The sequence below is a fragment of the Trachypithecus francoisi genome, unplaced genomic scaffold, assembly GCF_009764315.1.
Source record: "Trachypithecus francoisi isolate TF-2019V2 unplaced genomic scaffold, Tfra_2.0 Lachesis_group9, whole genome shotgun sequence".
NCBI classification, from domain to species: Eukaryota; Metazoa; Chordata; class Mammalia; order Primates; family Cercopithecidae; genus Trachypithecus; species Trachypithecus francoisi.
Genome location: NW_022681474.1, coordinates 27,765,120 through 27,780,855, shown reverse-complemented (window position 1 = coordinate 27,780,855; position 15,736 = coordinate 27,765,120). Strand labels below are relative to the sequence as shown.

Genomic DNA, 15,736 nt, shown 5'->3' with positions numbered 1-15,736 from the left:
ATAAATTGTGTGGGCTTTGTTCTTTTAATTATCAATGCGTAGAGAATGTAATAGGAAACTCCTAAAGAAATGTCAATATTGCTACAAAAGAGATCATCAAGTTTCTTCTTCATCCAAAGAAATGTTGCAAAGACACAGGAAATCTTTAAAAAGCGAATCCAAATTCTACATGCTATAAATCTCCAATCTCTATACTGGAATGTTCTATCATTTTTACACTTGCTTTTAGCAATTGAAATCACAGCAGAAAATTTCATCAAACATTTCTTTTCATCAGTATACATAATCTATGTTCATTCACTTTATTAGCTTATATCCCCCTTTTATTATGTTACATTCTGCAAAAACTGATTCTTCGAAAGGTGATCATCTGAAAACTAGATAATGTTTAATTTATCAATTCCTACTATTAATAGTTTTTAATCTATAGAAGTTTCACTAAAATGACATGTAAAGCTATGTATTCTCATTATAGTCCTGTAAAGTAGGATTTTGGTCATTAAAATGACATTTCACATGAAGGTCCAGGGAAATTAGCAAGGTTTAATAACTGGCAAAGCTAAGTAACATTAACGTTTATTAAGACATTGGTCTTGTCAGAACTATCTCAGGTTTTTAAATATCCAATGTAATATTTTACCTACCATGTATTACTGACTCATTTAGCAGAGCAATCATTAATTATCAAAATCAATTAAAATTCATAGGGAACTGTGTGTTATCTACCATATAAATGAATTACATTATATCAGAGAGATTTTAGAGAAATTAATAAACAGACCTTTCAATTCTACCTGCTATGCCACTGACAGGCTTTTTACAAAACTAATTAATTTTATCTAGGTAACAGTGGTTATATATTTCTCAACTCTACTTGCCTACAATTTTTATTATATAACACATAGTTTGTTGCAAAAGAAAGATTAAGTATTGGTTAAATGAGGAGCAATCTGCCTGTTTGCACTTTCTTGCTGACTTAAAACTTGATTTTAATTTGTGCTGGATTCTTCTGTTAATGAAATTGTCCATTTTTAATGACTATCAAAGTCTATAACATTAACAAAATGAATACAATCTCCTAGAATCTCAACAGAGGCTTTTTAATAATAAAAATGTGTAACTTGAGGCTTCAAAATAGATGCCATTCACAGAGGGTTTTTAAAACAATTTCTAATGGGAACACTTTATACCTTCAATGAGCTCTGTAATCTAAACCAATCGTAATCTAAACCAATCTGTACAACTTTCCCAGTATAAAGAGGTCCTTTGAATCTGGAAAAGATTGGAAACTTTAGGTTTTGTTTTCTTTCCAATGGCACAAATACATTTCTGCAAGCATCAGAACCACAAATTCGAATACAACACTGGCTACATGTAACTAATTGGGTGGCCAACTTGAAAAAGCTTCCCCTAAAGCTTTGTCCTGCACATTTTAACATTTCATCTACCCTCGACTGAAAGGCATACAAATGCTTCTACCCACCCCTTTTTATTGAGACGGGGCAGGGTCTCACTCTGTCACCCAGGGCAGTGGTGTGATCAGAGCTCACTGTAGTCTTGAACTCTAGGCTCAAGAGATACTCCTGTCTCAGCCTCCTAAATAGTTGGGACTATAGGCAGGCACCACCACACTGGCTAGTTTTTGTTTTTTTGTTTTTGTTTTGTAGAGAAATGGTTTTTTAATTTTTTTTTTTTTTTTTGGTAGAGAAATGGTTTTTTAATTTATTTATTTTTTGTAGAGACAGGGTCTTGCTATGTTGGTCAGGTTGGTCTCAAACTCCTGGCCTCAAGCAATTCTCCAGCCTTGGCCTCTCAGTGTGCTGAGATTACAGGCATGAGCCACTGCTCCTGGTCTATACTACTCTTGATTACTTAGAATAGAACCAAAGGACATGTTCTCTCCAAAGCTGTATAAGTTCTTCCCAGGATTGTTATTATTCTGGGACACTAACGTAAGACAAAATATAAGGTCATAAATAAATTCATTCTTCAAAGTATAATGTGCTAAAAAATAGTTGAGTCATTTACCATCTTTAAACATAAGAAAAATATAATAAACATAACAAAGCTTCTTAGATACAAAAATATTAATAATACATTGGATACTGGCAGAATAAGTTTCTCTAGATGCCAAAGACATGATGTAAAGGACAGTCATTTAAGTCAATGAAGCACTTGAGATCCAGACTAAACAAGGGGAAACATTCTGTAAATGTTAAAGTATCATGTTTTAATCTCTATTCTTCTGGTCAGCTAAAGAATATAACTTTCATATTCTAGTCCAATCATATTATAGAAAGACTGCTGCTTAGTAGAGAAGGAACTTGAATGTGAAAACTCTGTTTGCTTAAAAAGAGGTTGCTCTATAACAAGAGGATCATAACCAGGGTACCTGGGTTTACCTTTGCTTTGCGAAAGTGGTAGACCACCAGCATGCTAACGAAGTCGAGCAGCATACACAGGGCTTGGAAGGAGATGATGGCAAGTCGCAAATACTTATCCTCCTGGGCGAAGCACGGGCTGTCATCTGCACAGAAGGGGCAGCCCTCCCTGCAAGGTAGGCAGACATAGGCTTCTTCTGACACATCTTTTGTACTTCCTGAAATATGTTGATCCGGACCCCTTCCTGAAAGTTCCAAATAAAACCACAGTGTCATTTCCACCTCTTAGGTAGGTAAGATTGAGTATAGAGTCAAAAGACATCCTTGACTCCTCATTCCTTTTCTCATTTATTAAAGACCTTTTATCAACTCTCTTGCTAGGAGAAAGAGTTACTTTTACTTTAGACTCTTACAAAATTCTTTTTATCCTTTTGATTTTAAAAATCATCAGTGACAGTGGTTGAGGAAAATTAGCAAAATTTTAAAAGCTTCATGAGACAGGGAACAGTTTTCCTAAGTCTTTTTTTTTTTTTTTTCTGAGATGGAATCTTGCTCTGTCCCCCAGGCTGGAGTGCAGTGGCACAATCTTGGCTCACTGCCAGCTCTGCCTCCGGGGTTCACACCATTCTCCTGCCTCAGCCTCCCAAGTAGATAGGACTACAAGCTCCCGCCACCATGCCCGGCTAAATTTTTGTATTTTCAGTAGAGATGGGGTTTCACCATGTTAGCCAGGATGACCTCAATCTCCTGACCTCGTTATCCGCCTACCTCTGCCTTCCAAAGTGCTGCGATTACTGGCGTGAGCCACCGTGCCTGGCCTTCTAAGTCTTTTATATCGTTCTCTACTACTGACCAACTGAAAAGCACAAATCATATTCCACAAATATTTGTAAGAGAATTAACCAGAAGTAGGAATAAGAAAGTTGATGTTTTTATGTACCAAGTAAATACATGCATACCTTTGGGAACTTCTTGACCTAGATAGCACAGAATCCAAAATGAGACTTCGACTGCTCCTTAATTCATTCATCAAGGATCTCATCTACCAAGTTCATTAGGTCTAAATTAGGTAAAATGGTATTTAATTGACAGTTGTTCAGTGTGCAATTTGCCTAATAATGGTACATCCTTTGCCAAGAGTACAGTCCATACTTATAAGCTATCATGTAATTTCCCACTTTGCATGCTCTTAGGACATTTTCAGCACTATTCACTTACTGCTATCGATCCTCCTTTTAATTTTAGGTTCTTCTGTCTCAATGATCAAACTTAAGTTACTTCTGAAGCCCAATAGGTAAAGCTTCTCTTTAATAGTTAAGATGAGTTTAGCACCAACATCTATCCAATTAATGACAAATATGAAGAAAAAAGAAACAAACAATTTCCAACTCTGAATTCAATATAAAAGACATCAATGAATATGAACACACTTCAGGATATAACACAACTTTGATTAACTGAGGAATTTGAGAAAGAGGTTCTTCTAGGTAACAGCATTTTAATAATACACAGTTTAACAGAAAGTCTTGGTTCCTTTCAACCCCTATTAAAGGTTCACAATCTTTCTACAATGTATCTGTCTGCTTTGTTTCCTCAGTAAAGACAATAGCAAAAACACAATTGAGTATTTCTCTGATGATTATGGATATAATGCTGTTTAAGAGTCATCATTCTGTTACATGATGAGAAGCAAATGGATTTTATTGTCAAGCAAACTTTGTTCCCTACTCCAGAAAACTCTATGACATGAGATAACTCACTAGACCACTTGGGGTCTTAGTGTACTTATTTATGAAATATGAATTGCTGTGGGATTAAATGAATTATTTATTTATTTATTTATTTATTTATTTATTTATTTATTTTTGAGATGGAGTCTCACTCTGTCACCCAAGCTGGAGTGCAGTGGCATGATCTCGGCTCACTGCAACCTCCGTCTCCTAGGTTCAAGTGATTCTCCTGCCTTAGCTTCCTGAGTAGCTGGGACTACAGACATGGGCCACCATGCCTGGCAAATTTTTGTATTTTTAGTAGAGACAGGGTTTCACCATATTGGTCAGGCTGGTCTCGAACTTTTGACCTCATGATCTACCTGCCTCGGCCTCCCAAAGTGCTGGGATTACAGGTGTGAGCCACCTCACCTGGTTGAGATTATTAATATTTATAGAAATCATAGTAACTGGCCCTTTCTCCTTTTCTCCAAATATAGGAGATGCAAAGAGTAATTAGGAATTCATGGTGCCTTAAAAAAAAGATATTCCTCCAAAACAGAGAAGTTAGAAGAAAGAACTGAGATACAGAGTGAATGTTAGAGACAGAACCTGCAGAGATCTCTGGGAGTAGATAAGATAATTATTGGGAAATATACAGGGGGAAATGCTAGACAGGGAAGAGTATTTACAGTGTCATAACAGAAATGAAATTTACTAAAAAGTGCTATAATGTGATCAATAGGACTGAGAAAAGTCTACAAGATTTAATAATTATTTTATTCTTCACTGACCTATAAGATAATAGTTTCCAAAGAGTAGGAGATTTAGTCCCTAAGTTGTCAAGGCTTACATACTAAATAAGTAATAAGATAGATTATTTAAATAAATGCACTATTGAATGAAAAAAGCAAGAAAAACTCATGGTTGATAGGAATAATGATGATATTTTTAAAAAGTGATTTTGTTTTTGTTTTCTTTGAAACAGGTGAGATCATAACACAACTGCATCCAGGAAAAATGGGCCATTTGAAATTGAGTAACTATATGAGAAAACTGGTAAAGGAAGGATTTGAGAAGTCATGATTGGATGTAATCAACAGCATAGTTGGAGAAATTAACTCTAAGAATATTTGATATCTCTTCTAACACTGGAAAAATAGTAGAGGTAAATCAAAGATTTTTAAAAGGTGTACTGTTTTTTAGCAGAAAGAAGGAATCAGTTGGAAAAAAATATATTTTGAAGTAGAAAAAATGTGGCAGCCAATCTTGTAGAGTCTTATCCTTCTCAACAAAGCAGGTAAGAATACTTATTGAGAGTGAGGAAGGCCTTTTTTGAGACTAAAGACATGAAGGCTGAGGCAGAAATATAATACAAGATGATTTGTCAGATCACTTGGCAGAAAAATAATCCAGTTAGAGTAAGACAGTATGCATTACTAAGAAACATAGTCAAGATAGTGTGTGATTTTGTACGATTATCGGTAGCATAGAAAAAAACGCAGAGGATAGAACAGTCACACACAGAGAATAAAAACAGGATTGTGCTAATGACAGTTTTAGGCTTCTTTTCATGTAACTACAAAATGTGCTCCCAGACAGCAAGAGTGTGAGAGGAGAGGTAAAAAGGCGAAGGAGGAAAGCCAACACAAGGCTGTATAATGGAGCTGCAGCCTTCACTCCCTTGGTGCAGTTTGTGCTCAATCCTCCAGGGACTTCTTGAATCTGAGTCAATCGTAGAGATAAAGGGGAAAACATGTCTCCATTATCAACCTTACTAATTGATAAAGGGTTTCCAGAATCATCAACTGCCCCCACATGCCTGCATTATGCACACTTGATCCAAAGCAGGTTCTCACATCTTGTTTCACAACCACAGAGGTACCTCATAGCAGAACAGAAAGTGAGAAACATATGAGGAAAGGCACACCACAATGGCACTTACACAAAGCCATTCAAAACCTTCAGGAAATGGTGATCACAATGGGTAGAGAAAGAGACAAGGCGAAGAGAAATTTGAGATGATGAAAAAAAGGTATCCAATACAGATAAAAACTTAAAGAATCATAGTCAAGTCAAAAACTGAGAAGTATGAGAAGCCAGGATACTGAGAAAACAATGCGTTAACTCGAGTACGAACTGGATAAATACGTAAGTGAAGCCAGAGTCATTTCACTAAGATAAAGGTATCAAGGATTCAGAAGGTCTAATGATGGTGACTACAATGTCAAGAGTCATAGAGCACTGTAGAATAGGAGATGATAAAGTATGAGCTGTAAGATTCAGATTTGAGACACAGAGGTTAGGATTTCCCCCTTCTGGACAAGATGGAAGAACAGGGTTTAAATTTACCTTCCCATCAGAAACAACCAAAAACAGTGGACAAATTGAAACCAAATGGCTTTACCAGGCACTGGACATTAGCAACAAAGGACAGTGAATCCTAACAGGTGCAAGCAATCACCACACAAACCAAAATACCATAAAAAGAAGTACAGTAGAAGTTAAATTAAACAGCATACATTATTTACTTTCAATACAAATGAAACTTGAAACTTCACCCACATCAGCTAAGGTTTAATTCTCTGAGATGGGATAAGCAGAGACTATTTAGCACCTCGAATCACTCAAACTTGAAAAATATTGCAGTATGTTAAGTGCTCAGTATATTTAAGCTTAGTTTTTGCAGGGTTAGGGTTAGGATTTTGGGTAAAGGAGTAACATGATGTGGTTTATGTAATTAAAGGATTGCTTTGATTGTATAGAAAACATACTACAGAGGACAAGGGAAAAAGCAAGGATAGTGGTGAGAAGCTACTGTAATAATCCAGGTGAGACTTGATAGAGGCTGGGACCACAGTATCGCAGTAAAAATGGCTGCATGCAGAGTTTGAAGGTGGAGTTGACATAATTTTAGATGGCTTGGTTATCACGTGAGACAGAAAGAAAAGTGTCAAAGCTGTCTCCAAGGTGTTTAGTATGAATGAGTGGAAGAAAAAAGTTACCATTAACCAAGAAGGGAAAGCACACATGTGGAGAAGGCTTTGAAAGAAATCCTAAGTCCAATCTTGACATGTCAGGTTAAGGATATCTACTTGAGATCCAAGTGATGACATCTAAAAGGCATCTTGATATATGTGAAAAAGGCCTGCACTGAAAATAAATATTTGAAAATAATGGGCACTTAGGGAGTATTTAGAGCCACGAGACTAGATAACATTGCCAAAAGAATGACTAAAAATAGCAAAGATGCCTAGGCCCCCCCAATATTAATGCCAAACAAAATTCTTAATTATCCCCAAACTATCTGTCACTCTGCCTCCTATTTTACAAGAAGCAAAGAATTATTTCTGTAACTGCAAATGCAGAAAGCTTTAACAGAAAATAATATTTTTTTCCTGAATTTATGTGCTAGTTACCACTACCAAACAGCTAAAGCTGCTATTTTCATCTTGGTCCCCAGAAAGCAGAACCTGAGATACGAACTTGGACACAGATGTCTGATTTAGGAGGTGACTCCTAAACGGTGTAAAATATAAAAATAGCTAATTCAAAATCTAAGCTGTTGGAACTCTAAATTATTTTGAGCCTAAAAGGAATGTGATTATGGTGCTCAAGTCACATAACCGGCAGCTATAACCTTTGTATCTTTGATTATAGATGAGCCTTATTCCTTATCTACATTGTTTTGTAAAATGTTGCAAGTGACTAAAAGGCACCAGAAAAGATCGTCTTCCTCTTCATTGTTGATCTTAATTATCTTTATTATAGATTAACTTCCCTCCTACTAATATGTTTCTCACACAAAGACTTCATGGCTATCACATTGTCATAAGATGGAATGTTAAATACAGTTTTGTAAACTGGAAAGAAAATGAAAACCAGCTGTAAAGAAATTAAACCAGATGGAAAAGAATGCAAATTATAACTAATTAAATAGTTGTAACTCACAAACCAGCTTTTTATAGAAAATATTGCAATCCTATTAAATTTATTTGTTTTCTTCCAATAAGCAAGACATTTTAACTTTTAACTTAGTAGCATTGACCACAGTTCTCTGGCGTCCATGTTTCCCAGCTGGCTATTCCCACCTTTTTGCTGAATAAACTCTTTTAAATTGAAATATGATCCTTTCAACAATTTCAGGTTGACCAAAGATAGAGTGATAGAAGGAAATCAGATATAGTAAGACAAGGAAGAAAGAAAAGGTAAGAAAAGGTAGATTACTGAGTCGGATATTACTGTGGGAAAATGGGGGATCAATCCTGCTGGGATCCCTCTAAAAACTGTATACAATGCCCTTCAGATTTGACTTTCCAGAGGATGGAAGGCTGGAATATTTATGCAGCAACTACCAATCCCTTTGTTTGACAGTTATCCCAGGAAACTTCCATTTCACTACACTTCTGGGCAAGGGCTGAGCAAGCTTAGGGGGCTTCAGAGACAGCCCTGAGGCAGAAAAGAAAAGAAATTCTATGGGCACTTGAAGCTGGATACTGGCAGCATGTTCAGTAATAGTAACTGTCCACTGTAGCTAAAATCTAAGGTGAGTCAACAGTATGTGATGCAGGGCAAGAAAAGCTTGTATCATAGCTTCCACGTTCCAAAGTGAGCTGTCTCTGGCAGCATTCATACAGAATAGAATTTGAATGGTGCCCCTAGATTTGAACAATATGGTAATCATGTGATGGACATGGAAAAGTGAACTAACTTGGGATCTTGTAGATCACAAAGATAACTCTAATCATGATGTTAAAGGCTTTCCTTTACATTCACAAAACAATTTACTTCCTGGAAGTAGTTTATTCTTGCCTGTGGTCATTTTTGCTCCTTTATAATACTACATCTAAATCCATTTGTTAAATATACTAGAGAATGAAATAAATTGCTTCCAGTTAAACCACTGCACTTAAAGAGTAGAGCCCTCTCTATTTCACTCTTTGTTGTGTTGATTATAACTCAACTGCTGTATGGAGAGATACTCTAATATCTGGGCTAATCAAACCACCCAAGCAGGGCTTTTAACATCTGGAGGCCCAATAAGCTGACATCATCACCAAAGGAACAACCTTAATGTCATGTTAGCAAAAAGAAAATGGTTTCTCTTGTCAGATTTTGCCAAATTCAACTAATAAGTATAGAGTAGTGTCAAATAAACTAAGCCATTATGAAACATTCTAAACAGTTGGACTTAGGATCAGCTATTTATTTCTTTTTCATAAGATACACCCTAGCGTTAAAAAAAAGCATCTTTTGCAATTAAAAATGCAGTACATTCTTTTAGAAATGTATTTGTATGGGTTAAATTTATATAATTAAAGAAAAATTAGTCTCTTTTTCTTCTCTTATTAGAAAATGTTATTTCTAAGTTGGACTTTGATATCATTTCTGCATTATAATAGAAAGATATGTGTCTTGTCACTAATTCAATGTTATTGTTCATCTACCTTTCCTAATTATGGTCTCCTCTACATTGACGTAATTTGTTATTCACATAAATTAAGGTTCTTGCATAGTGATTGTAATGTTCTCCAATTTTGATTCACTGGGAAGACTGAGTTACTTGTCTGTGTTCAATCTTTTGAAATGGAGAATCGGGGTAGAATTTTGAAACATATGAATTGTAGACAGTATGCTGAATAGTCCACATTTGCTGTCCAAAGGTGCACTTCAATGTACTTCCTTTGCCCCATCATTGTCCAGAGACCCACATCAACATGGAGAGATTTCCATGACTGATATACTCTGTCTCTGCTCAGTTCTTTTCCTGAGGTTACATGCTACTGTGATTTTCTTTACTTGACTGTATTATTCTACTCTGCTTACTGCTAGAGTTCCACAGATCTAAACGGTATGTGAAAGGAAACTGTGAGCTCTCTAAGAATAGAACAATGGTTTTATATCTTTATTTTCCCACCTATATTAAATTACAAAAGACTCAGACTAGTGGGCCATGAAATACAGTCATGAGTGCAGGACATAGAAAAAGCCTATATACTTTATTATCTTCCTCAAGTAAGAGAGAAATCATAGTTAACAGGTATTCCGTCTACTGAATTAGCAGCAACTAGGTATAAGGTTGAAAACTGAATATAACTCCAAACAATTCTATATTTCCTGATATGGGAAATAAATTGTTGGTTAGATAAATATTTCAATATTCATGTATAAAAGACAACTTGCTGGAAAATAAATTATGAGGACATTTTATTATTTGTGCTCACAAATATCATGAGATCAATTCACAAATGGCAAACAGTAACATGGTATCATAAAAAACTTCCTCTTTAACAATGTATTTAACTTCATTTGACTGTCAAAATTCATGAAGTTCGTTACTGATGGACATTTGGGTTGATTCCAAGTCTTTGCGATTGTGAATAGTGCCACAGTGAACATACGTGTGCATGTGTCTTTATGGCAGCATGATTTATAATCCTTTGGGTATATCCCCAGTAATGGGATGGCTGGGTCATATGGTACTTCTAAGTTCTAGATCCTTGAGAAATCGCATAATGGTTGAACTAGTTTACAATCCCACCAACAGTGTAAAAGTGTTCCTGTTTCTCCACGTCCTCTCCAGCACCTGTTGTTTCCTGACTTTTTAATGATTGCCATTCTAACTGGTATGAGATGGTATCTCATTGTGGTTTTGATTTGCATTTCTCTGATGGCCAGTGATGACGAGCATTTTTTCATGTGTCTGTTGGCTGTATGCATGTCTTCTTTTGAGAAATATCTCTTCATATCCTTTGCCCACTTTTTGATGGGGTTGTTTGTTTTTTTCTTGTAAATTTGTTTGAGTTCTTTGTAGGTTCTGGATATTAGCCCTTTGTCAGATGAGTGGATTGCAAAAATTTTCTCCCATTCTGTAAGTTGCCTGTTCACTCTGATGGTAGTTTCTTTTGCTGTGCAGAAGTTCTTTAGTTTAATTAGATCCCATTTGTCAATTTTGGCTTTTGTTGCCATTGCTTTTGGTGTTTTAGACATGAAGTCCTTGCCCATGCCTATGTCCTGAATGGTATTACCTAGGTTTTTCTTCTAGGGTTTTTATGGTATTAGGTCTAACATTTAAGTCTCTAATCCATCTTGAATTAATTTTCGTATAAGGAGTAAGGAAAGGATCCAGTTTCAGCTTTCTACTTATGGCTAGCCAATTTTCTCAGCACCATTTATTAAATAGGGAATCCTTTCCCCATTTCTTGTTTTTCTCAGGTTTGTCAAAGAAAATGTGGCACATATACACCATGGAATACTATGCAGCCATAAAAAAGGATGAGTTTGTGTCCTTTGTAGGGACATGGATGCAGCTGGAAACCATCATTCTTAGCAAACTATCACAAGAACAGAAAACCAAACACCTCATGTTCTTACTCATAGGTGGGAACTGAACAATGAGATCACTTGGACTTGGCAAGAGGTACATCACACACTAGAGCCTATTATAGGGAGTGGGGAGGGGGGAGGGATTGCACTGGGAGTTATACCTGATGTAAATGACGAGTTGATGGGTGCTGACGAGTTGATGGGTGCAGCACACCAACATGGCACAAGTATACATATGTAACAAACCTGTACGTTGTGCACATGTACCCTAGAACTTAAAGTATAATAATAAAAAAATGAAAAAAAAATTCATGAAAAATTCATGGAACACAAAGTTGTGAAAGAGAGAAAGCAAAACCAAAAGTAAAGAGATTTGATTTCTAAAGCTCAAAAAGCAACTAAAATTAAAGACAGAGCTTGTGATATTCAGTGTTTCCTTTAGGACTCAAAGCACAATTTAATAATCTTCTAGTTCTAAAAATATTTTGCTGATTTATGCTAAAGTTCCCTATCTAGGAAAAGAGAATATATGCAGCTAGTAGAAATCATACTACTACAGAATAATAATAAGCTCTAGGCCGGGCCCGGTGGCTCATGCCTGTAATCCCAGCACTTTGGGAGGCCGAGGCAGGAGGATCATGAGGCCAGGAGATCGAGACCATCCTGGCTAACACGGTGAAACCCTGTCTCTACTAAAAATATAAAAAATTACCTTGGCGTGGTGGTAGGTGCCTGTAGTCCCAGCTACTCGGGAGGCTGAGGCAGAAGAATGGCGTGAACCCGGGAAGCGGAGCTTGCAGTGAGCCGAGATCGAGCCACTGCGCTCCAGCCTGGGCAACACAGTGAGATTCCGTCTCAAATAAATAAATAAACAAACAAACAAACAAACAAATAAGCTCTGTTTTTAAGCTTATGATTATTTAAAATTTTACATTATTTGAGATGGGGCCATGATTTATAGATGTATCTCTTTATACACTTAGCACCTTAGTAGTTTATACATATTGGATACTCAATAAACAATTGTTACTGATGAAAGTGCCCTCTCAAAAGAATAAATTAACTGATCTATAATACAGATGCTTTGTTGAAAATAACATTCAACTCACTACTTCATTGTTTATGCTCTCAAACCCTGTATGCTTAAGAAATTTAATCAAAGTAATATTTTTCAAGTTGCTGGAAACAAACTAGAAAAACACATTAAGAATATGAGTTAGCACAGCTGACTTTGGCACCTATGGGCAAATCTGTTTAGAAACCATGTTGTATCACAATTTGATTTGGAAATCTCAGTTCTGAGCAACTGGAAACGCATCCTCCATGCACAGAATGCCAATCTGCCCTGCTGAAATCTAAAAACCCTTGAAGATGAGACTTAGAACTTTCAGATAAAACAAATACGTCCTGAAGACAAATGGCAAATGTATAAAGCTATATAGCTTTGGCAGTAGCAGCTCTTTAGTTTCCTATATGAGTGTTGCCTTGAGAAAAAATACAGAGAAGGACATTGGGAGAAGGTTACAGTAGCATTTACAGGCCATCTGAGGAATCTAAAATGTTCACCTATAATCATAAGCCTGCCAAAATAAATTGTGACAATTTGTGAACAGTATGTTAACTTATTTCTTGCCTTATTTTCATTGACAAGAAAAAATCCCATAAAACTTCTAGATATTTTTATATAAATATAGTCTTATATTTATAGAAACTAGTAAAAGTATAAACTTTAGAATGATTAAGCAAACCACAGTGCATTTATTCAATGGAATTCTATGTAACTATTAAAATTATGTTCAAGGAAACTATGTACAATATTTTAAATAAATATAATTCCAAATTTTTAGAAAGATGATATATACAGATATTTGTGTACAAACTATAAACTGAAAAGAATTAAATGAGAAATATACTTTGAATGGCCTTTAAAATTCTACCTTTGTATACATTCCAAAGTTTATTTAATGAGTATATAATATTTTTATGATAAAAACAATTTAAAGTCATGTCCCTTTTGATAGCAATAAATTCCCTTTGATAAGTGAATTTTTGCTCCAAATCACAAATGTCTAATTAACCCACCAAAGCTACAATTATTGAAATATTTAAGTCCTTTGAATTAAAACAGATATTCTGAAAGTTAGATTTTGTAACTTTTAACTGTGATATCACTTAAATTTTACAGAAAATCTACAAGAATAGTAGAGATAAATCCAATATATTCTTTACCCAGATTCATCAATTATTTACATTCTGCTGTATTTACTTTACCATTCATATTGTCTTGATAGATATTTATAAATTTAAATGTATGCTCTTCTTCCTGAACCATGTAGGTATAAGATGGAGATTCTGTATCCCTTTACCCATAGACACCTCAGCTAGCATGTGCTCTGAAAAGGGCATCCTCACACAAAACCACATTACAATTATCAAAGTTGGAAATTTAATACTGATACTATATTATCACCTAATACTTAGCCCATATTCAAATTTCATCAGTTGCCAGAATCATGTCCTTTGCGGCTACTTTTCTCAATCTAGGGTGAAATCTAGGCTCATGCATTGAATTTACTTGCCATGTATATTAGCCTCTGATTTGAAACAGTTTCTCAGCATTTCTTTATTCTTTTCAACTTTGAGATTTTTGGAAAACACAGACCAGTTATTTTATAGAATATCCCTCAGTTTTGATATGCCTGATATTTCCTCATGATTAGATTCAGATTATTAACTTTTGGTAGGAACACCATAAAAATAATGCCGTATCCTCAGTGTAACATACCAGGAGGCACAAGGAGTCAGTTTGTCCCAATAATTGAGTATGCTACTTTGATTAATTACTTGGGAAGATGGTATGCCACAAGTCTGTTCACTGTAGGTTACTTTTTTCTTTGTAAATAGTAATTTGTGGAGAGATACTTAGAGGCAATGTAAATACCTTGTATCTTTTCAAAGTTTCTAAATTTGCTAAGTCAGGTAGGAATATGTTCTGAATGTTATATTTTATTTTTAAAACGTTATGATTTTGTGTAAGAAATGTATTTTTACTTAGCAAAAAAGAAAACACAGAAGCAAAAAGAAGACAAAAATTACAAATAATTCTACCATGCAAAGAAAATTGTCACTATTATGTTGGTAAATGAAGTTTCAGACATTCTTCCTACCACAGTGAGCTAATTAATAGTCAAATTTCCCTGCCAGAGGTCTTTCTTTAATATTTGGGGAAAGATGATTGTTAATATAAATAAGTCTTTAATTAGCAGTCTAGTAAAGTAAAATAATACAAATATATACAATTATATTAAATGAGGGGAAAAGTCTAATAAAGTAGTATTTCAGCTACTGGAGGAAAAAGAAGATTTTCAGAGGACTGAAGTATTATATCTCAGTCCACAGCCCATTTTTAGGACAAGTGAACTGAAATAATCTGAGATCTGGAAATATGTTCGATTCGCATTTTTCATTAGTCCCTACAAATAAGACTAATGAAAAATATATGAAAATTGAGCAAATTACTGAGGCAAAAATGTAAGATTGGCAATTGGATGGAGAATCTTTCTTCTATAACTAGAGTAAAACTGATTAGGACTAGGTTCCTATAATACAGTAAAAGCCTAGCTTCAGAACGAGACTACAAGGTTGAAGTCAGACCAGTGGTGAAAGTGACGATGCTATTTATGAGATTGTGGTGTTCAAGCTCTTTTAATCTATTCCGTCTAAGTTTGGAATAGATACTAGAGACTGATACTGAGCTTAGTCTTCAGAAAGGAAATGTCTATTGTCTTGATAGATGTTTATATAAATTTAACATATACTATTCTTCCTGAACCATGTAAGTATAGGATAGAGATTCTATATTCCTTTACCCATAGACACTTCAGCTAGCATATCCTATGAAAAGGGCATCCTCACACAAAACCACATCACAATTATCAAAGTTGGAAATTTAATTCTGATATAATATTATCATCTAATACATAGTCCCTATTCAAATTTCATCAATTGCCAGAATAATGTCCTTTGTGGCTACTTTTCTCCATCTAGGGTGAAATCTAGGATCATGCATTGAATTTACTTGCCATGTTTCTTAGCCTCTGATCTGAAACATTTTCTCAGCATTTCTTTGTTTTTTTCAACTTTGAGATTTTCGGAAAGGCACATGTCCCAACTCCCCAGCCATGAACGAGAGTAGGAAGAGAATGTGAGACTCAAGCAAGGCAAGAAAACCAAGACTCATCCCAGAGACAAGTCAGCCTTGCTTAATATTTGCTGTAGAGCTCAGCCAGAATCCCTAAATTACATTGCTTTCAAAGAGCT

The 15,736-nt window shown here is 35.3% G+C and overlaps 1 protein-coding gene across 1 annotated transcript in view; it reads right to left on the bottom strand.

Annotated features, from left to right (window-relative positions):
• The window catches only part of GPR158 (G protein-coupled receptor 158), a 456,409-nt gene that overhangs the window by 212,676 nt on the left and 227,997 nt on the right, over positions 1-15,736 (bottom strand). The window contains exon 4 of the mRNA XM_033208979.1: positions 2,403-2,626. Within this exon, the coding sequence (XP_033064870.1) occupies positions 2,403-2,626 (224 nt within the window). The remainder of the gene's footprint in view (positions 1-2,402; positions 2,627-15,736) is intronic.